This window comes from Scardinius erythrophthalmus, assembly GCF_964197995.2.
Source record: "Scardinius erythrophthalmus genome assembly, chromosome: 6".
Taxonomy (NCBI): Eukaryota; Metazoa; Chordata; class Actinopteri; order Cypriniformes; family Leuciscidae; genus Scardinius; species Scardinius erythrophthalmus.
The window spans coordinates 37,940,606-37,962,580 of record NC_138226.1 but is presented as its reverse complement, the minus strand read 5'-3'; the positions used below and the strand labels follow the sequence as shown (position 1 = coordinate 37,962,580).

The 21,975-nt window shown below is 38.1% G+C and overlaps 1 protein-coding gene across 5 annotated transcripts in view; it reads right to left on the bottom strand.

Annotated features, from left to right (window-relative positions):
• Positions 1 to 21,975, bottom strand: part of kalrna (kalirin RhoGEF kinase a) — a gene marked incomplete at its 5' end in the record, with an annotated part of 258,906 nt that overhangs the window by 90,531 nt on the left and 146,400 nt on the right. For all 5 annotated transcript variants that reach the window (XM_081368578.1, XM_081368579.1, XM_081368581.1 and 2 more), the window contains 6 exons: positions 2,299 to 2,418; positions 4,391 to 4,557; positions 6,745 to 6,940; positions 7,155 to 7,329; positions 8,781 to 8,950; positions 20,528 to 20,719. In XM_081368578.1, coding sequence (XP_081224704.1) covers positions 2,299 to 2,418; positions 4,391 to 4,557; positions 6,745 to 6,940; positions 7,155 to 7,329; positions 8,781 to 8,950; positions 20,528 to 20,719 — 1,020 coding nt within the window. The remainder of the gene's footprint in view (positions 1 to 2,298; positions 2,419 to 4,390; positions 4,558 to 6,744; positions 6,941 to 7,154; positions 7,330 to 8,780; positions 8,951 to 20,527; positions 20,720 to 21,975) is intronic.

Genomic DNA, 21,975 nt, shown 5'->3' with positions numbered 1-21,975 from the left:
TGCACTTTAATCATGGATAGATGCACTTTTATGGACTTCTAAACAGAAACAGCCATTCACTCCCATTATAAATCTTGGAAGAGCCAGGCCATTTTTAATATAACTCTGATTGTATTCATCTGAAAGAAGAATGTCATATACACCTAGGATGACTTGAGGGTGAGTAAATCATGGGCTAATTTTCATTTTTGGGTGAACTATCCCTTTAAGTCACAACATTCCAAAGCATAATGTACTTTTGTTCTGTACTTTTACTCAAGTACTTGATTTGTGAACTTCGTCCACCACTGCTAATTGCAAAACTTTATGTGTAAGGATAGCTGTAACATAGTGTGGTCATGTGACAACAATGTACAACAAATCACAGTGCACAATCTATTTTTTAAACCAGTATACACTACATACTGTGCAGCATGTAGTAAACAGCACTATACGCTAATGTTCCATTCTGAACATAGACAATAATACTACATGTTCTACAAAAAGGAGGATACCCCTGCCTTTAATTTAAGAAACTCTTAAATCACACATATCAAAACAGACAGATCATTAAAAGTAAATGTCTATTAGAGAAGATCATTTGAGCATCTTTAACAAGACATTATCGAGCAGCCCTCCTACCCGAGACTGCTGACAGCTTAAGGGTTTCTACAGCCAAAGACAGGTCTGTTTTCTATCTGCTGGCATTGTCATAATGAAGGAAAAAATAAATCTAACTTTAAAAGTCAGCGACAGACATTTACGAGCAGAGTCGAGCAGGTAGAGCTTTGTCCAAAGCAGGAAACAGAGTCTGATACCAAATCCTGTGATAAATGACATGACTACTGTACTAAGAGCTAGAGATTCATAGCAAACAGCATATTTAATTCCATTGCTTCACTTTCCTCAGGCAAAAAATACCTTAATGCTAAAATTGTATTGAGAATGAGTATTATTTGTCAGAATCTGGTCCTTAACTACACTGCGCTGAGGTTACCTAGTGCACTCAAAAGAAAAAGCTCCACTGGGAAGGAGTCTGTGGGTCATAAACCCTTCAGGAGAATGTTATGATCCCTGTGTGAATTTTTATGAATGAACAGTTCTGTTGGATCTGTTTGAAATTTTCTCAGAGTAATCACTTCCATACATCTAGCAGTGTTAACATGTATGCTGAGAGCAAAGAGAAGGAAGCGCACTTCTGTTTTTGACTAAAAGTGAAGAGAGACCAGAGACGTGGGTGAATTAGGATGAATTTAGGTTGATTGGGACACTTAAAAAAACCAACAACAACAAAAAACAGTTTTTCTATGACTAAGATGAGACAATGATGAGATCACTGACTATTTAAACAAATAGAGCAAGATGACTCGCACTTTGTGGTTTTCATGTGTGTTGAAAAAAAAAGAGGAGGAAGCAAAAGAGGAGAATATGGATGCGGTCATGGCTAGGGAAAAGAGGCCAACTTGATATGCCAATTTTGCAAATGGAGTTCGAGGTAAGTAGTTTCAAGCTTTAGCGCCATGTTTCGGTAATTAATACACCATTTCATGTTGCATTATTATTTTATTGGAGAGTGTGCTCATTTATTCGATAAATATAGCCTATAATAAATCAGGAAACTATGTGGTGAAATAAACCATGCATATGATTTGACATTCTCTTGATTTGTGCTTATTGGTGAAATTGTCATAATTCTGAAGAAATGTACAAATAAAAGTCTCAAATGACGATCATTGTGATTATAATTTTGAGCAAAATAATAGTGATTATCAGTTTAACCCTTATGCGGCATGGCGAAAATGTGACACAAAACATTAAAACTAGACTAAAATGGCCAGACATTTAGGCTTGGTTTCACAGACAGGGTTTAGATTAAGCCAGGATTAGGCCTTAGTTTAATTAGGACATTTAAGTAGCTTTTATAAACGTCAAAACAACAGCACTGACATATTTTAAGATATGTCAGACAGTGCAAGTTGCTTTCAGTTAAAACAGCTCAAACATGCATTTTAGTCTGGGACTAGCTTAAGCCTCGTCTTTGAAACCGGGGGATTGCCGACTAAAACACGACTAAACAAAAACAGAACAAGGTTGACTACATATTTAAAAAACTTAAAAGTACATTTAACACAGGAGAAATTGTTGACAAAATGAACACTAGATGGAGCAAATGAATCAGTATGGAGCTCATCAAAATTCATTGAAGCCAAGACTTCATCTAGACACATAGTGGATAAGAACATCCTGATCAAACCTGCCAGATCCAGCAAAAAACACAAGTTCAAGATGCATTGACTAGAGCCTGTGTTGTGTGTTTACCTCTATCGCGAGCTGGAACTGCTCATGTTCTCTCTGTAGTTGTTCAGCCTCTGACAGTGAGCTTGCGTTCACCATACTGGCATCCAACATAGACTCGCCGTTACGAATCCAACCCAGGACCTAAACAACAACAGATACAACAAAAGCTTCTTTAGCACTAAAACACACAGTATCCATATAACCGTATTCAATACATCCATCTAACCACCTTGTGTAAAAGTAGTACACTTGCAGATAATATGATATTAATCAAAGGCCACTTAAGTGTACTTAAAGAGAGTGCAATTACATGACTTCTTGTTTCTTAAGTGTAACTTAAGTTGCATTTTAATTCATAATCTATCTATCTATCTATCTATCTATCTATCTATCTATCTATCTATCTATCTATCTATCTATCTATCTATCTATCTATCTATCTATCTATCTATCTATCTATCTATCTATCTATCTATCTATCTATCCATCCATCCATCCATCCATCCATCCATCCATCCATCCATCCATCCATCCATCTATGCACTAGCAGAAACAAGTGTTGGGTAAAACACATTGAGTTGAACACAAAACAGGCTAGATGTGTTTTGATATTTGCAATTAAATCCAGGAATCATCTGTAAATACCAAACTGATATAGCTGTCAAACTGATCTGAATATTGACCCCCAGTGTGGAGTGATATCTTGAGGAGACTCAGCAGAATTCATAATTCCCTCTGCTCATTTCTCTCCATTAGCGCTTGTAGCGGCAGACACTTTAGGGCCGTCCCTGGCGACAGCACTTTGGCCCTCACTTACGCTCTGAATGAGATTAGCTCTGAGAAACACACTGAATCAGCCATCACAGCAGCTTGCATCTCGCTCCATTGATTATCAATCAGAGGAAGTGCCAGTGACAGCGACAAGAGAGAGACACATGAGACTTAAGAGTGTACCAGAGCCCAGGACTGTGATATATCAAGAACGTGAGATACAACACTCTTTTGCTTCATATAGACAAGCAATCTAAGGTGTCCAGTATTTTGTCATTTGTAACAACTGGACCAATTTCAGTTCCTCTGAAAGTGTGGTATTATGGGTAAGTGGTCAACCTTGGTCCTGGAGATGGTCCAATAGCACACATTTTGGATGTCTCTAAGGCCCTGTTTACAGCTGGTATTACAGTAAGATGCGTTTAGGTCGATTGGAGCACAAGTAGACGAGGGAGACACATTTCCGTTTACACCTGGTGTTTTAATCCATCTGTTTTGTCCACTTTCAGCCAATTCTGTCCTGATTTCTTCGAGAGGAGGGTCTGGGCCGGGTAAATGCATGTTTTTTTTTTTTTTAGATCTTTCAATCTAATGGACAGAATAAGCTTTCGTTTCTGCTCGTGTGTGTGTGTCAGAAATCAGGAATGGTGAGAGAACATTGTGCTTGGTACATTTTTCATCTTCAAATCAAACTTGGGTCTCCAGCTAACAAAGTTTAAATCCCGTCTGGCTAGCGCTCTTCCCATAAAGTTACTCATCAGGTCAGTAGGAGGAGAGTAGACGGTGTTTTGTGGCTGTTTGAACACATTCGATCACATGAGTGTTTACACTACGAAAGCAATTCGGTCAGATGGGTTTTCAACTACCTCTGGTAAGTGGTTGAAAGTGGACAAGCTCAAAAGGATTTAGACCCCGTTTACACCTGTATTTAGCGTCGTCCACTTGTGATCCGATCGATCATAGTGCATCTTAATACCAGGAGTAAACAGTTCATTAAACACTTATTTCAGGTCTTAGAGTCTCTACCAATCAGCTGATGAGTTGAATCAGGAACACATACAGTACAACATGTGACGTACTCCAAGGTCAAGGATGGGAAACACTGCTTTATAATATGGACAGTGTGCTAAACAATATATCTTTGGGATATAATTTGCAGCCGTGGTTCTGAATAGCTAATATCTGATTGTTCTTTATCCCAAATACCAGTAAGGATATGAAGAAAACAGAAGACAGCCAGACAGCAAGAATACATTTTCATTGATAAAGTTTCACTTCTGTCCCTGAGATGGATAAGCAGGTATACAGACAGATAGAGTACATGCAAAAGAGTGTGTTTTACCTGTTTAACCTCAGCCTGTAGGTGGCGTAGCTGCACAACCTGCTCCAGGTGTTTCTGTGTATGTTCAGCACTCAAGTCCAGTTCATGCTGTTTCTCATGAAGAAACTCCAACAACTCCTGAACTTGAGTGGCCAGATCCACCTCCTTCTCACCGGTCAACTCAATACCTGCATATTACACACAAATACACACTTCTGTTTATACCCCTGCTGAATCTACAGTATCTAGTCTGAGAGAGCATGTTCACAGCTCAACACCACCAGGTGGCAGTATGACAGCTACAGATCGCTCTTATTTTCCGTAACCTGATTAGGCTAATCATAGATCTACATTCAAGGGCAGTTTAAGTAAAGGATAATTTACAGTCAGCAAAATAGAGCCCAACGTGTGTGAAGTGATGGGGAGTATAACCAGGAACAAATATCAATTAAACAATTTAGCATTATTATACAAAAAACAAACAAAAAAAACAGTCAGAATCAAGTGTATCAGGGAATGAATTAAACATTTTTAAATGAGTTAAATATGCATAACTGCCAAGAAAATTGTCAAAAAAAAAAAAAAAAATCTTCTCTTCTTTCTAAAATTTTATTTCTTTAGATTTTGGGGAGAAATATAACCCATAATAGGTTAATTAGTGTTTTTAGCTAGTTCACTGAAATAATAATCCAAATAAATCAATTTGGTCAGTTACTTAACTACTAATTAGAGCTCAAATATAAAATTGGGAAGTTTATTTAACTAAACTAAAGTAATAACTAAATAAATAAAGCACAGTGATATGTTTATAAACCATCAACTAAAGCTTAATTTAGTCATTTTCTATGTTGTCCCAGCAAAATCACACACACCCCTCCATCGTACACGCAGGCATGTGTGAGAGATGGTCACAGTAATGTCTGGAACAGACGGTGTCCAAACCTCGAACACAAGAGTGTCCTCAGCCAAGACCCATATGTGAGAGAGAGGGGGGTGAGAGATGGGTCAGCAGTTTGAGGAGAGGAAGTCTGTTTCCAGTGTTAAAAATATCTGTGAGGAACAGAGCTGGACATTGGGACGATATGAAGATCAAAGCAGAGAGGAAGAGTAATGTGAGTTGAAGACACAGTTGAAGAGATGGCTGACATTAGAATTGAGTGTTTAGGCTTGATTGTTTTTACTCAGTTCTTTATATTGAAACGAACGCTTTACTGACCGTCATCAGTGCCGCCCATGTGACTGCGGACTGGAGATCACAGCACAGAGGAGTCTGAATCCCATTGGTCCATATTGCTGTGTCTCTGAAAACTGCCATGTATTATTGACACTCTGTCACCTGACACTTCTTCTGTGCTGCTCTCCTCTCTCTGTATCTCTGCATCTATTGCTCTATTCAATCCAACTAGATCTCATGAGAGTTTGCGAGTATTGAATGGGTATTGTGTGAGTTCGCATTCATTTGGATGATCTGACTTGGACAAAAGCGTACGATTTGTAGGTAAAATGTTATCAGGAAGGTAAACTGATCACCAGAAACATACAAATTAGATTGTATGAATTGTACGAAATCATAATTTCACAACCAATTCACAAAAAATGTTTGCCAAATAATTGTCATGAGACCGTTGATGACTGATCAAGAGATCTCTATTAGCCTCTCACAATGATAAATATCATTTAGACGTGTTCACTCTATAGGGCGCACACACTCACACACACAGATACAGGACACTTTGAGACAGTTTCTTTAAAAATAACTATGGCGCATAAAAAAAAAGTGATGCAGAGTTCTGAACTCCCGTCAAGCCAGTTGCAATGATAATAGTGTGCATGCTTATTATAGTAATCTGCAGGCAGCCCAAACAGATGCCCATATGAGGTGTTTTTTTATTGAGTTGATCATTGAAGACCGCCATAATAAGCGGTCGACCAATCACAATAGCTTGGCCGTCTGACCAATCAGAGTAGAGTAAGCTCGTGGAAAAGCGGGTTTAGAGAGACTGAATCTTCAAACTAACCGTTTCAGACAATTCATTTGCGTTTTTTTTTACTTTGGATGCATGTAAACCTATTGTAAGAGACAAAAATAGGAACCTTTAAAATAGCATAATAAACTAGCATAACTTTAACATAGCATAACTTTAAGAATTTTTCTAGAATTGCATTTAGTACTTATTTGAGTTTTTAAACTTCTTTCTTAAGAGGATTTTTGCAGCCCCTGGTAATTTCGTGTGTGCAATATGCATCAGGTATTCAGTAAACAGACAGTGGGCGAGAACCTGGAGATACCAAGAGTACAACAACTTGTGAATCACCAGCGATTTAATCTCTGTCAGCGTGTTACACTCTTTTTCATCTTCCTCTCTCTCTCTCACCTGAGGCTTGGACCTCCATGATGTACTGATGCAGGTCTTGACCCTGCTGCATAACCTCATAGGTCATGTTGTTCATGGCCAGTTTTCTCTCTGCGTGCCGCTGGAGTCTCTGTTCGGCCAGACTGGGTTCTTCTGCGCTAAAGTCGTTTACCTGTCGAACCAGGTCCTCGTTCCACGCGTCTAACTCTGCTGTTACCTGCAGGACAGGACGGATAGTTCAACACCTCTGCACCTGGTCTGATGACATTCTCATAGCAATTATAAATCATTTATGATGAACAATGAGATCATGAGATTTTAAAATTCATCTCAGAGCCGGTTGCTTTGGCTCAAGGTCAAGAACTGTTTATTGACGAAATCTCTATTGAGAAAATGACTGAAACACTAGCATGCAAACACACTGTCTTCACCTCAATGGTGTACTGCTCAAAGATGCGCAGTTGCAGGAAGATGTCAAGTTTGATCTTCCTCTCATGGAAAAGTTCCTCCATGTGGCCCTGGGCCTCCTCTAGCTGCTGTAGGACGCCCTCGATGTGAGCGATAGAGCTCGTGTGAGGCATCTTATTACTGCTCATCGCTGAGTCTCTGAGAAACACACAACTAATGTGTTAAGAGTGTAAGTAAGGGTTAGTCTAGAACCATTACAATTTGCTTATATTAAAGGAAATTCTGGGTAAAGTCTATAAACAACATATCTGTGGCATTCTGTAAATTACAGACAATTATTTTAACTCCAGTTTGTTAAAATAAAATTAGAAACACGTTTACACTAGTACACTTACAATTGATGTATGACAGACTTTTCACACACAGACTAATTCTTTAAATCTCTGGAATTTTCTGTGGGCCTTAATACAACTTTACACAGATGGCTTTGGTAAGTAGTCACACCAGTATTAAGCCAACACATGTAATGTTTTAGTGTTATGGCTGCATATATTTCAAAACACTTATTCAGAGCTGCATACAATGTTCTGGTCATTTTTGTGCCAGGAGGACATTATCCGTTAAGTTTATGGACATTTCATTTAACCCTATAACACAACACAATGCAATGCATAATTTAGAATAGGGGTAAAACACCATCATTATTCAGTGAAAATTCCATCCTATTAAGATAGTTGTAATGTGAAGTCAGTACGCATGAAGAAGATACAAATAGACAGTCTTTATAAACGATGCAAAATACTCAGGGCATCACATGAGCATGAGAAACGCTAACTACATAAATCATAAACGAGACTGACAAGGGATTGAACATAACAAAGTGCAAATACAAGGCGAACATAATGAAGACAGGTGCAAATTATAGGTAACCACAGAAACAATCAAGGACATAATCAATAACTGAAACTAAACAGAGCAGGGAAACAGGAACTAAAGGAAACAAAACAAATCAAAATAAGAGTCTATAACTGTGATAGCAGTACAATGAGATCAGTGTGACTGTTAGACTTCCATTATGTATATTTACTGTAAAAACACCATTCCAGTTGTCAAGATTTGGCTGGTGAGCATGGTCCACTAAGCTGCTGCTGTAATATACCATTAAGTTGCCAAAAGTACTGTTTTTTACAGTGTCCTTGTTACATGTAGTTATTGTAGTAATAACTACAAATTATACATAAGTACATGTGACTAACCCTAAATCAAACCCTAACCCAGTTGTAAGTCCATGTAGATAATTATTATTATTCAGTACTTAAATGTATAATTACACTGAAGCATGGACACCTTAAAATAAAGTGTAACCAATTATTTTTCTTGATGGCCATTCAAAAGCAGCTGTGTTTTCTGATGATGTAAAAATAAAACATAAGCAATAAAGAAATCGCTAAGATTTCATCATCGTATTTTATGTCTCACCAGTGTCTGGTTTTTGGAATGTTTGGAAGTTTAAGTATCAAGGGTATGTAAACATTTGAACAGGATAATTTGTGTTAAATCAAGTGAATTTTGTCTGTGTAATGTAAATACCTGTTATGCAGCATTTATGAGATTTTGAAAAGTATGTAAACTTGAGCACGTGTTGATACCTGAGCTGTTGCATAAGGTCTTCTCCCTCTTTAATGACGTTGAGTGTGGCCTCCAGTGTGGCCGTCTGCTGCTGCTGAAACTGTTTGATCAGCTCCTGAACCGAATCAACCGAGTCCGAGCAAACGTCCTCCAGCAGCTCCTTCTGCAGGTCCTCCATCCACGTCCACAACTGAAACACACACACAAACACTTTCAGTGACAGCTTCTGATGATGTTTCCTAATGATATTCCTCCTTCACTGCACTTTTACAGTACATTTTACTAAGTAACTTAATAATCAACATTTATTCCTCACAATGGAGCCAAAACCTGACCCATATACAAGCACAGTAACACACTTATTCCTGTAAAGACCTAAAAAAAGTTTCTAAACTTTTCTACAGACTCAGAGATGGAGTGACCTGTCTGCACAGATTATAACTCTCATCTAACAATAATCTGCCCTGAATCCAATATTAGAAAGCAGCCAGAAATGTGTGCTCTCGCTCTCATTTCTCAAGCTGTTTCCATTTTTAACATTTCAGTGTAAAAGATTAAACAGTATAGAAATGATTCAGACGGTTCATTAAAACTTAGAAGTAAATGATCCCCCAAACACTGGAGTGCTGTGTGGTGTAGAGTTTAAAGGTCAGTGCCGGTTTGGACACCAAAAGGACATTTATCATCAGGTTTCTCAAGAGGGACTGAATCTTACGTTTATAATCGTATTACATAAAATCCACAGAAACAATTACATTGCATTACCGTAAAAGTTTTTGAATGTTTTTGAAAGAAGTCTCTTATGCTCACCAAGGTTGCATTTATTTGATTAAAACAGTAGTAAAAATAGTAATATTGTGAAATATTATTACAATCTAAAATAAAATGTTTGCGGTTTTAATAGTTTTTCAAAATGTAATTTGCATTTTCTTTCATGACGATTAATTAAAGTTGAAAAGAACAGTATTTATTAGAAACTGAATTGTTTTGTAACATAAATTTGATCAATTTAATGCATCCTTGCCGAGTAAAAGTTAATATAATAATGTATGATATTAATATTCCACAATATTGCTGTTTTTATCGTAATTTAATCAAATAAATGCAGCCTTGGTGAGCATAGGAGACTTTTGACAGGTAGCGTATTGTAACGTCTTATTTTTGTTTCCATGTCTCTTATTATGTCATGCATTCACACATCCTTATCCTGCGTCCCAATGTCCATCCTATCCATCCTAAATAGTAGCTGAGATTACAGTAAGTGTGTCCCAAAGCATAGTATTTTGAAAAGAGTATGCCACAATTCCCCAGATTATCTACTATTTTCTACTTCCCGACTACTGTATATAGTAATAAAAAACAGTATGTAACAAAAGAAGAAAGTCTGAATTCACAGAATTCACTTCTGGCGAGATTCTGAAGTGTGCATACAATGGACACTTTACTATCCCATGAGGCCACGGGAAAGGATTTATGAATGGAGGTGACGACGCAACTGACACTGGTAGGTCACATGATAATGACAACATGGCAAATATAGTATGTCCTGATTACATTTATACTACATACTCATACAACATACTTTTTTAGCGGTCGTGAAGTAATTATTAAGAATTGCAATGAAATGAAATAAACAAGGTGCATTTCAGGAATATTGTAAATTATCAACTTGGCAGCCACAATGCAATAATAAGCGACAAAAAAATCTAAAAAAGTCTAAATAGTGTCTCCAAGACTACTAATTTTCCCTGTATAGAATTGCAATAAATACATACATAAATAAACAGATATGTCCAAAAAATCATAAAACACATACAGCATTAGATATGAGCAGAACAGAGTTATTTGAAAGAACTGTTAAAACGTTGTTAGCTGTTGTCATGGCGATTTGTGTGTGTCTTGTTTACAACCAGACACCGCAGAAAGTTACCATGTCTGATTTTAAAGAAACTAGGTGTAAAATTTTGAAAGAAACAGTACAGCACCTTAAAACTTCAACCTGCGCCCTTGACACAAGGTGTGTTAAACTGCTTAGAAGCAGATCTCCTAGAAGTGGTAAATTCCTCACTTCTCTATGGGACTTTTCCAAAGTCCCTTACAACTGCACTTATCAAGCCCCTCCTGAAAAAGAGCAATCTGAATAGTAACATATTGAGCAATTACAGACCAATCTCAAATCTTCCTTTCATAGGCAAGATCATTTGTCTTCAATCAACTGAACAAATTCTTAATCTCGAATGGATACTTTGACAATTTTCAATCTGGTCTCTGACCACATCATCACAGAGACAGCGCTCATAAAGATAATAAACGATATTCGCTTAAAGGAGAACTTGGTAACTTTTTTAACTTAATAAAACTGTCTAGAAATCATTTGGATGGTTAAACAACCTGTTCTGGTGATACTGGTGACTTTCCCCGCTCCCCCCAGCGTTCCCAGGCGGAAAACCAACCTTGCAACTTGGGGACTAGCGTCCCGGCAAAATAGAAATTGGAAGTCTCGTGAGAAGCGGGAACGAGAACGAGAACGAGCGCGAAACACGAATCGCTTTACGGCAATTCAACATAAACACACACGCATGTATGATGTATTACCAGATTACCCACCTCGGTAGACAAAGCTCCACACGATTCAGTTGGCTTGCTCCGATCAAAACAAACGCACATGAGCAGCGGTAGAGAGGGGGAGGAGGCCGCCGCAAGTGAGTTTTTTACGACCGTGTTGTGACATATACGCCCCCCCACAGCTGTAGGGGGAGCTCGTGTGGAAAACATGCGACAACAAAAGGGAAAATCAGCGAAGAAGTGACTAGAGTTCGCTAGAGTTGCCGAGTTCTCCTTTAAATACTGATACAGGCACATTATCAGTGCTAGTACTACTCAACCTCATTGCTGCATTTGACACTGTCGATCACAACATACTTCTTGACAGGCTGGAAAACTGGGTGGGGCTTTCTGGGATAGTCCTAAAATGGTTCAGGTCATACTTAGATGGGAGAGGTTATTATGTGAGTATAGGTGACCATAAGTCTGAGTGGACGCCCATGACATGCGGAGTCCCTCAAGGCTCAATTCTTGCACCACTCCTGTTCAACCTGTACATGCTCCCAATGAGCCAAATAATGAGAAAGAACCAAATTGCTTACCACAGCTACTGTATGCAGACGACACACAGCTCTACTTAGCCCTATCGCCTAATGATTACAGCCCCATTGACTCCCTGTGCCAATGCATCGATGAAGTCAACAGTTGGATGTGTCAAAACTTTCTTCAGTTAAACAAAGGCAAAACTGAAGTCATTGCGTTTGGAAACAAAGATGAAGTTCTCAAGGTGAACGCATACCTTCACTCTAGGGGTCAAACAACTAAACATCAAGTCAGGAATCTCGGTGTGATTCTGGAGTCAGACCTCAGTTTCAGTGGTCATGTCAAAGCAATAACTAAATCATCAGCATACTATCATTTCAACAATATTGCAAGAATTAGATGCTTTGTTTCCAGTCAAGACTTAGAGAAACTTGTGCATGCTTTCATCACCAGCAGGGTGGATTACTGTAATGGACTCCTCACTGGCCTTCCCAAAAAGTCAATAAGACAGTTGCAGCTCAAACAGAACGCTGAGCAGTATCAGAACATATGAACACATCACACCAGTCCTCAGGTCTTTACACTGGCTCCCAGTTACATTTAGGATTGATTTTAAAGTATTATTACTCAATGGCCTAGGACCTCAATACATTACAGATATGCTCACTGAATATAAACCCAACAGATCACTCAGATCATTAGGATCACATCAGCTAGAAATACCAAGGGTTCACTCTAAGCACGGCGAGTCCGCTTTTAGCTATTATGCTGGAACCAGCTTCCAGAAGAGATCAGATGTGCTCCTACAGTAGTCACATTCAAATCCAGACTCAAAACACATCTATTTAGCTGTGAATTTACTGAATGAGGACTGTGCCACTGTACGTCCGACTGATTACACTGTATTTTATCTCTGTCCTTTTGATTCTAAACTGAAATGTCACTGAAAACTGGGTAAGAGACAAACATAAATTGCTTAATTGGAGAAACTGAGAGATGAAACCAAGCTGATGACCTGGGCCTGTGGTGGAGTAGTGAGTTTGTTGTGTCAATTAAACTCGAGGTTCTGTGAGGAGCGGACTGGATCGACTCCATTCCTAGAGCTTCCGAACAAATGTTATTTTGGGGTGCGGACTGATAGGGTAGTGAACCCAAGGCAGTGGCGTGCACAGACCTCCTCAGGGGCAGGGGTGGAAGGACCAAAACGGGCACAAAAAAAAAAAAAAAGAAAAGAAAAGAAGAATTCCTTGTTTGTTTGTTTTTTCTTTTTATCCTTTATTTCCTTTGCATTCTATGAAAAGATGTTGATACAATTAGAATGCATAACACATCAAACAATAATAGAGAAATGATGATAATATTACTAAATATTATTAACTTTACCAAAAACAGTGAGAATCAAGAAGGTAATTATGAGGAATTCATGTTTAGTTTTGTTGATGTTGTACATTTTATGTATATGCATTTAAGTGTTAGCTATCATGAAATCAGTAACACTTTCCAATAAGGTTTCATTAGTTACATTTTTTAACATTAACTAATAATGACCTGCACTATACATCATTTATTAATCTGAGCTAATATTAGTTTCAGCATTTACTGAAACATTATTAAAATCAAAAGTTGTATTTTGTTAACATTAGTTAATGCACTGACTGTGATATATGATAAATAATTATTATTATTTACAATTATCAGAGGGGGGGCACAATACATAAAAGTCATAAAAGTCATAAAAGGGGCAGGGGCTTGAATTGCCATAGTGTGATATTTTAATTCCTTTCTATGTAAAGCATTTTGAATGACTGCTTTAATTTTCCTTACTTTTATTTTGTGATTATTTTTATATATATGTAAAGCACTTTGAATTGCCATAGTGTATGAAATGTGCTATATAAATAAACTTACCTTGCCTTGCCTTGCCATCTGTGCAAGAAAATGAAAAACAACTGATTCGGTTTGTCCTACATTTGCTGTTCCTCCGCAAATAAACTTATGTCATATTTGTGCAGCATTAAAACATCTCTGTTAATGCATCCTCACTGTTCTGTGAGAAGGAAAATAATTAATTCTGTTCATAACTTGTGAGAAACAATTCATGGAGCCAATCTTGCTGATGGATTAACAAGATCAGAGAATATCAGTCACACAGGCATGTTTGATAAACATAAATCCCTCTTTGTAAGACCTTGCAGTGTTTCCACCTTTTGAACGATGATTTGCTATGACCTTTGTGATTATTTGATAAGGGTTTTCGAGAAAAAACTAAAACAATCACAGAGCAATTTGTTGATCATAACTGATCAAGACCAGAAAAAAAAAATGCTATAGGAATTCCCATGACTTTTTAAGAATTTATAATGAATCCCTGACATTTCCAGGTTTTCCATGACCGTGGGAACCCTAACTCTGCCAGATGCAAGTGAGAGACATAAATAAGGCGTTTCCCAATCTACAGTGAGGAGGCTGGTGTGGTTTAACTCGAACATGTTGCAGGCGTAGAGGAGCTCTACAGGAGGATGTGATATTCATGATAGATGATTCCCTTAGCAGGGGTTTAGACACACTCAGGAATATTACTCATATTAATCACACACAAGAGCTCTGAACAGCAACACATATGACAAGTTTTACAATACAGGAAATCACCCACATTAGGGAAAAGCTAAACAGAATGGATGCATTAACCCAAACCACACCGCAAACATACAGATATTCCTTACGGAAACAAACGCGGCCTACGTGCCTCTTCAAGAGAGCATTTATTTCTTTACATTTACTTCAGACATAGTCAACATGACATGGCTCTCTTAGGGTGTGTTCACACTTGTAGTTCAGTTCACTCGGTTTGTTTCGTCCAGACCAAAAAAACAACATTTAATCCTGGTCCGCTTAGCGTTCACATATATTATAAAACCAAAATTGTTGGCTTTTATTATGTATATTTCGCAACGGAACGCTAAATGAGCTTGTTGTATGTGCGTAGCTATGATGCTATTTTGACCAGCTGAGAACTCGTGAAGAGCTTATAATATGTGAAAGAGTCAAAACACTGGCAGGAATCCCTCCGTCACACACACAACTGAAGATCTGCTGTGAGGAGACGCGGTTCTGATGCCTGTACTGAACTGTGAGGGGCAACATCACGACTATGACGAGAAGGACAGCCTGTCCTTTTTAGGGTCGCATCTTGTGACATAATGTCCTGTTTTTGGTTCGTTTACATGTCTTTGGTCCGTGTTGGTTCATTTTTCAGTGGAACTGCACTAGAGTTAGTTTGGAACCCATCTATTTATCGGTCTCGGTCCGCTTGTTTGGTGCACACCAGGGTTCAGGTGGCAGTGTTCACACTTATTTGAATGAAGCGCACTAAGAGCACAATAGCACCAGGGTTCGTTTTAATCCAACCAAACAAACGAAACAAAACAGAACGATAAACCTGACAGTTATAGACAAATATTACGACAGTGCTATTTAACCCGTCCGTAATATTGCTGCGGAAAGAATCGATGTTTTGAGGTTATTCATGGTCTGTTGTAGTAATTTGTTTACAGACTGCAGATGAGCAAACAATTTTAAGTATTCCAGATTCGCCTGTGTGCTATCAAGGGAAATTATACAACTGTTCAAGTATGAGTGAGTGTTTGAACTGTAGAATTGAGAATATTTTTCCTGTTGAGTTTGTTCTCTGCCGAAACCATTTACAGTGGCTAGATTCTCCTCATTCTTAAGTATGTGTGCGTGTGTGTTCAGCCTGAAATGAAGTGTTTCTGGAGTGCTGCTAAACCTGAGCTCATTCAAGGGCTTGTGTGGTGACCTCTGGATGCAGAAGCCTCTTTCAGTAGGACGCTCCAGAAACTCTCCAGGCAATTGTGAAACATTGTAAAACTTTGGCCTGCAGGAAAACCTCCTTTTGCCAAGAACCGCTGATGTTAGTCTCAGCTCACATAATGTAGCTCTTTTCAGCCTCAACACATACACACACACACACACACACACACACACACACACACACACACACACACACACACACACACACACACGTGTGAAATTGAATGTGCTGTACTGTAACACATTCAACCAAACAAAACATCCACACAGTTAAGAGTAACTCTGAGTCTTACATATGTATCACTTACCAGAACTACAGCTATTTGTTTTATTACATGTTAATAACACATTCTTGAAAATGCAAGTACTACCAAATACTTTGTTTATTTATTTCTATATACATGCTACTCCATTTGAAATACAAATCAAAAAATTAGATGTCCTAAAGAGGCCATATTATGCCCTTTTACAAAATCTTTGTTTTGGGTTCTACTAGAATAGATTTTCATGCCTGAATGTAAAAAAAAAAAAAAAAAAAAAAAGTATTTTCCCCATATTCTCCATTGTTGCAGCTCTTCTCTTCCCAGTCTGTCAGTAATGCTCTTACTGATATAGAGAATAACTCACTTTGGAGTAACTTTCTGCTTTGTAACTTTGAAGACCGTTTTCATGCTCAAACATCTACATTACACACTAAAAAAAAAAAAAAAAAAAAAAAACATAATACGCATAATATATCTGCTGTATGTCAATAATACTCATTTTGGTCTTTTTTTTTATTTTCCCTCAGGGAATTTGAGGAGGGACATCTGATACGTCAATACTTAAAGGATTAGTTCACTTTCAAAAAAGGTTTTGCTGATAATTTACTCACCCTGATGTCATCCAAGATATCCATGTCTTTCTTTCTTCAGTCGAAAAGAAATTAAGGTTTTTGAGGAAAACATTCCAGAATCTTTCTGGACTTCAATTGCAACCAACTATTCCAGTGTTCAAAGAAGGTTCAAATGTCCGTCTCAATGCAGCTTCAAAGTCTCGACATGATCCCAGTCGAGAAATACGGGTCTTATCTAGCGAAATGATCAGTAATTTTCAAAAAAAAAAAAAAAAAAAAAAAAAAAAAAAAATATATATATATATATATATATATATATATTTATACTACAGGGCTGTTGAATGCTTGAATCTGATTGGTTGACGAACGTTCTGAGGTGTGCATTATTTTCAGGGAAACGCACAGCTAAAGTAGTTCCAGGCAGGTCTTGACCGCATTACAGTTCCATATCACTTCGCGTAGTTAACTGTAATAACGGAAAATAGGATACGATTCATAACAAGAAAAAAACAGTTTAATTTTAATAAATAAAGTATATAGTCCTAGGCTATCTGTAATCAATAGAAAATTAAACTGAATATAGGCTAAATAAATGGATAGTCCTGCAGCACGGATTTTTATTGCAGATAATATATAACAAATAAATAATTATTGATAGGCCTACTTGTTAAAATGGCTTTGTGTTTCATTTATTTGGCTAGTCTACTGTCATCTGTCAATAATATAAAAAAGAATGAACAAATTAATTATAACGAATTGAATTAATAAATAAATAATAATATTGACGCACATGCTTTTCTGTCTCATTATTGCAACATCTCTCTCTCTAATAACTGCATTAATAACTGGGGACACACTTTAAGGCCGGTAATGAATGTAATTTGATACGTATGACTGATCATGCCCAAACGCGTGTTCAGCGCGTTCAGTCTGTGTTCAAAGTCGGTGTTTAAAGTCCCCATGAAATCAAAATTGACCCTATTTACTTTGTTAGCGCATATTACTAGTCTTGTGGTGAACAATTAATCCGTGCAAGAAAATATAAAAAAAAAAATGTTTTTACCATGGTAATCTTTAATCAAAATCTGAAAATGCCCCTCCCCTCTGCATTGGAGGACCTTCTCTGATGACGTAGGTTTGAGGAATTGGTTTGGGCAACACTTAACCACTCCCCTCAAACCGTTAGTCTGTTATGAGCAGAGATGGAGAGGAGGAGCGCTAGAGTAAAACCCTGCCCTCTGTTCAATATTCCGTTTCACTGGGAAATACGTCACAGCACTGGAGAAAAGTCGTTTGCAACTTCCGGTTCACGGGGACTTTAAAATATGCTGCGATGAAAACAGTCAGAGAATGTGTCAGCTAGTCGTGTGTCCCAGCATTAGTCTGCGATCAGTGGCTCAAACCTCCGTTACTAACTCTAAAATGAAGTTTTGTAATTAGCAACGGAGGCAGTGGATTAGATGCGTAAGAAATTAGTCCTACATACAAGAGCGTTTTAATGACAACAACTTTACAAACATCTTGAAATACATAATCTGAACAATGTTTCGAGGCGTGGTAACTGTAGTATAAGCGGAATAATTGACTTCAGGCCGTTGAATTATTAGAAAAATAATGCACACCCGAGGTGAACGGCCACTCCGCTTCGCGTCGTGACCGCATTACCACCTCGGGTGTGCATTATTTTTCTAATAATTCAACGGCCTGTCGTCAATTATTCCTTACATATACTTTTTAGCCACAAATGCCCATCTTGTACCATCTCTGAGATGTGCCACATATTACATCATCACGTTGGAAAGGTCACGAAAAATAAAATAAAAACAATAATAATAAATTAAAACAAAGATGTAGGACGATTTTGAAGTTGGAGGAGAAAATGAGATGACATTTTTCGCCCTTCCCTACCTTTTTGAACCGGAGTACACAGGCAAATAACTTGACGCGTGGCTCGTGACCTTTCCAACGTGATGACGCAATGCGTCGCACATCTCAGAGACGGTACACGACGGGCATTTGTGGTTAAAAAGTATATAATTTAAATTTTTTTTTGAAAATGACCGATCGTTTCACTAGAAAAGACCCGTATTTCTCGACTGGGATCATGTCGAGACTTTGAAGCTGCATTGAGACGGACATTTGAACCTTCTTTGAACATTGGTATAGTTGGTTGCAATTGAAGTCCATTCTGTGTAGAAAGATCCTGGAATGTTTTCCTCAAAAACCTTAATTTCTTTTCGAATGAAGAAAGAAAGACATGGATATCTTGGATGACATCGGGGTGAGCTATAAGCAAAAAAAAAAAAATAATAATAATAATTGAAAGTGAACTAATCCTTTAAATTAAACATAAAATAGAACTCCATTAAATCTATGATAAAATTATGAAAGAGCAAGCATAATAAATATTTCTTGAACACCAAATTAGCGTGCTAGAATGCGGATTGGAATTTCTGATATCAATTACACTTGTATGCATAAGGTAACAGGAAAGATCTTTCCATTGTTACACATTTTTTTGCAGTTCATGAATGTTTCTATTCACCAAAGAATCCTAAAAAAGAAAAACTGTGTCATGGTTTCCACAAAAATATTAAGCAGCATGACTGATAATGATAATGCTTCTTCAGCACCAAATTAGCATATCAGAATGATTTATGAAGGACTGCTGAAGAGAACTTTGCTATCACAGGAAAAATTGCATTTTAAAATATATTAAAATTAGGGCTTTGCAACGATTAATTGCGATTAATCGCATCCAAAATCAAATTTCTGTTTGTGTTTGGACTTCCTCTGTGTTCATTGTTCAGTTTCTAGCCGCTCCTCCTTCATTAGTTCATTTGGTTCAGCTGTGTCCTGTTAGTTACTATGGTTACTGTCATTGAGTTCATTTACCCCAGCTGTTCTCTGTGTATTTATGCCCTCTGTTTCTCCCTGTTCCTTGTTTTGCATTATTTGAGTTCTATGTGGTATGGGGTTGTACTATTTCATGTTTATTCCTGGATTAAAGTCTTCCTTAGTATCCCAGTCGCTGTGCGCTTGATTACAGCCACTCCACCCGACAAAGATATGTGTGTGTACTGTGTATAATTATTTTGTATATATAAATACACACGCATGCATGTATATATTTAAGAAATATATGCCTGTATTATATATTAATATAAATATTTTATATATAAATAACACATTGTTCTTAAATAGAAGCATGCGTGTGTGTATTTATACAAACAAAATAATTATACACAGTGCACACACATATTATGTAAGCACAAACTTATATTTTGGATGTGATTAATTGCGATTAATCGTTGAAAAGTCCTAATGAAAATAGAAAACATTTATTTGAAATTGTAATAATGTTTACCCAATATTACCAATGATATTTTTTTATGTACTTTTTATCGAATGATGGTAAATAGCCTTGGTGAGCATTTCAACAAAACTAATATTAAGTATGTCGTTTTTCATCTTGAAATAAATGTGTGTTTATCTTAGTCTCCAGAGAGAGAGAGAGAGAGAGAGAGAGAGAGAGAGAGAGAGAGAGAGAGAGAGAGAGAGAGAGAGCTGATCAGAACATCAGAGGCAATCGTGAGAAAACCACATTCTTACAATCCCCATACATCAACAAAACTATAGCTCATGGTAAAGCTCCATGAGACAAGCACAGCACCAAACAGCCCCAGAAAGATGGATTGTGCCACTTAACCCTCCAACATATTTACTCTCTCTGTCCTTCTCAAACGCAGGGTGCATGAGGTGATGGATGTAGCGTTATGTCACATTACTGCGTAATAAATCACTAATAATCACTGCTATTGACTGCTGCAGAAATGGGCCTTAAACATGTAATGAGTTACGTAATGGCAAAAGGATTTAGCTTTCACACAAGTGTCTGATTGGCAGCTGGAGAGGTAAACAGCATGTTCTTCGAGCACATCTGGCACTGCTCAGCAAAACCTCGCAGCATTCCTCGGCAGTCCACCTGGTGTGTGTGTGAGTGAGCAGTCTTACCTCTTTAGTGTGTGTGTGGAAGGAGACGGACATGTCCAGCAGTAGTTTTCTCTGCTCCACTCTCCTCACGAAGTCCTGGATCCTGACCTCCAGGTGTCGCGCTGCCTTATAGATCTCCTCAGGGTCACACTCGCCCGTCTGGGCCAACTGCTCCGCTGCTTCCAGGAGTTTATCTGCATTAGTGTAAGTGTTCTGATCCGGGGCAGAGAAAACAAGAAAACATGGCAAAGCTCAATCAATGCGCATTTCAAATGAAGGTTGAGATCCAGATATTGACAAATGTATTTATTTATATCGCACTGTATACAATATAGATTGTTTCAAAGCAGTTTTGCGTTAATAAACAAGAAAATAACCATCTTACTGTTGTAAAATACATAAATTATCTGTAAGGCAGCCCTACAGAAGACAATAGCATCATTATTCTGCTCAAGTCAGTTCATTGTTGATTAAATTATGTTCAATAACATAGTAAATGTAGCAAAGTTAGGGTCATCATCCTGGGGTGTGTTTCCCGAAAGCATTATTAACCAACTACGGTTACGCAACTTACGTCGTTATCAGCATCGTTCAAGACAAACGCAAACAGCATCGCAAAGTTGTGTGGTTGGAGCAAGGGCTCTGGACCTGTGGTTAGAAGTACAGTTTCTTGTTTGCATAATCGGTTTTATCCGAATACAGATCATTTGGGGATCGTAACTGGTCCGACCAACTAATTCATACACATATACACTATATTGCCAAAAGTTTTGGGACGTCTGCCTTACATGCACATGAACTTTAATGACATCCCATTCTTAATCCGTAGGGTTTAATATGGAGTTGGCCCACCCTTTGCAGCTATAAACCCTCTTCTGGGACAACTTTCCACAAGGTTTAGGTGTTTATGGGAGTTTTGGACCATTCTTCTAGAAGCGCATTTGTGAGGTCAGGCACTGATGTTGGACGAGAAGGCCTGGCTCGCAGTCTCCGCTCTAATTCATCGGGTTGAGGTCAGGACTCTGTGCAGGCCAGTCAAGTTCCTCCACACCAAACTCACTCAATCCATGTCTTTATGGACCTTGCTTTGTGCACTGGTGCGCAGTCATGTTGGAACAGGAAGGGGCCATCCTCAAACTGTTCCCACAAAGTTGGGAGCATGAAATTGTCCAAAATGTCTTGCTATACTGAAGCATTAGGAGTTCCTTTCACTGGAACTAAGGGGCCAAGCCAAATCCCTGAAAAACAACCCCACACAACAATCCTCCCTCCACCAAACTTTACACTTGGCACAATGCAGTCAGGCAAGTACCGTTCTCCTGGCAACCGCCAAACCCAGACTCGTTCATCAGATTGCCAGACAGAGAAGCGTGATTCGTCACTCCAGAGAACTTCTAGAGTCCAGTGGCGGTGTGCTTTACATCGGACGCTTTGCATTGCACTTGGTGATGTAAGACTTGAATGCAGCT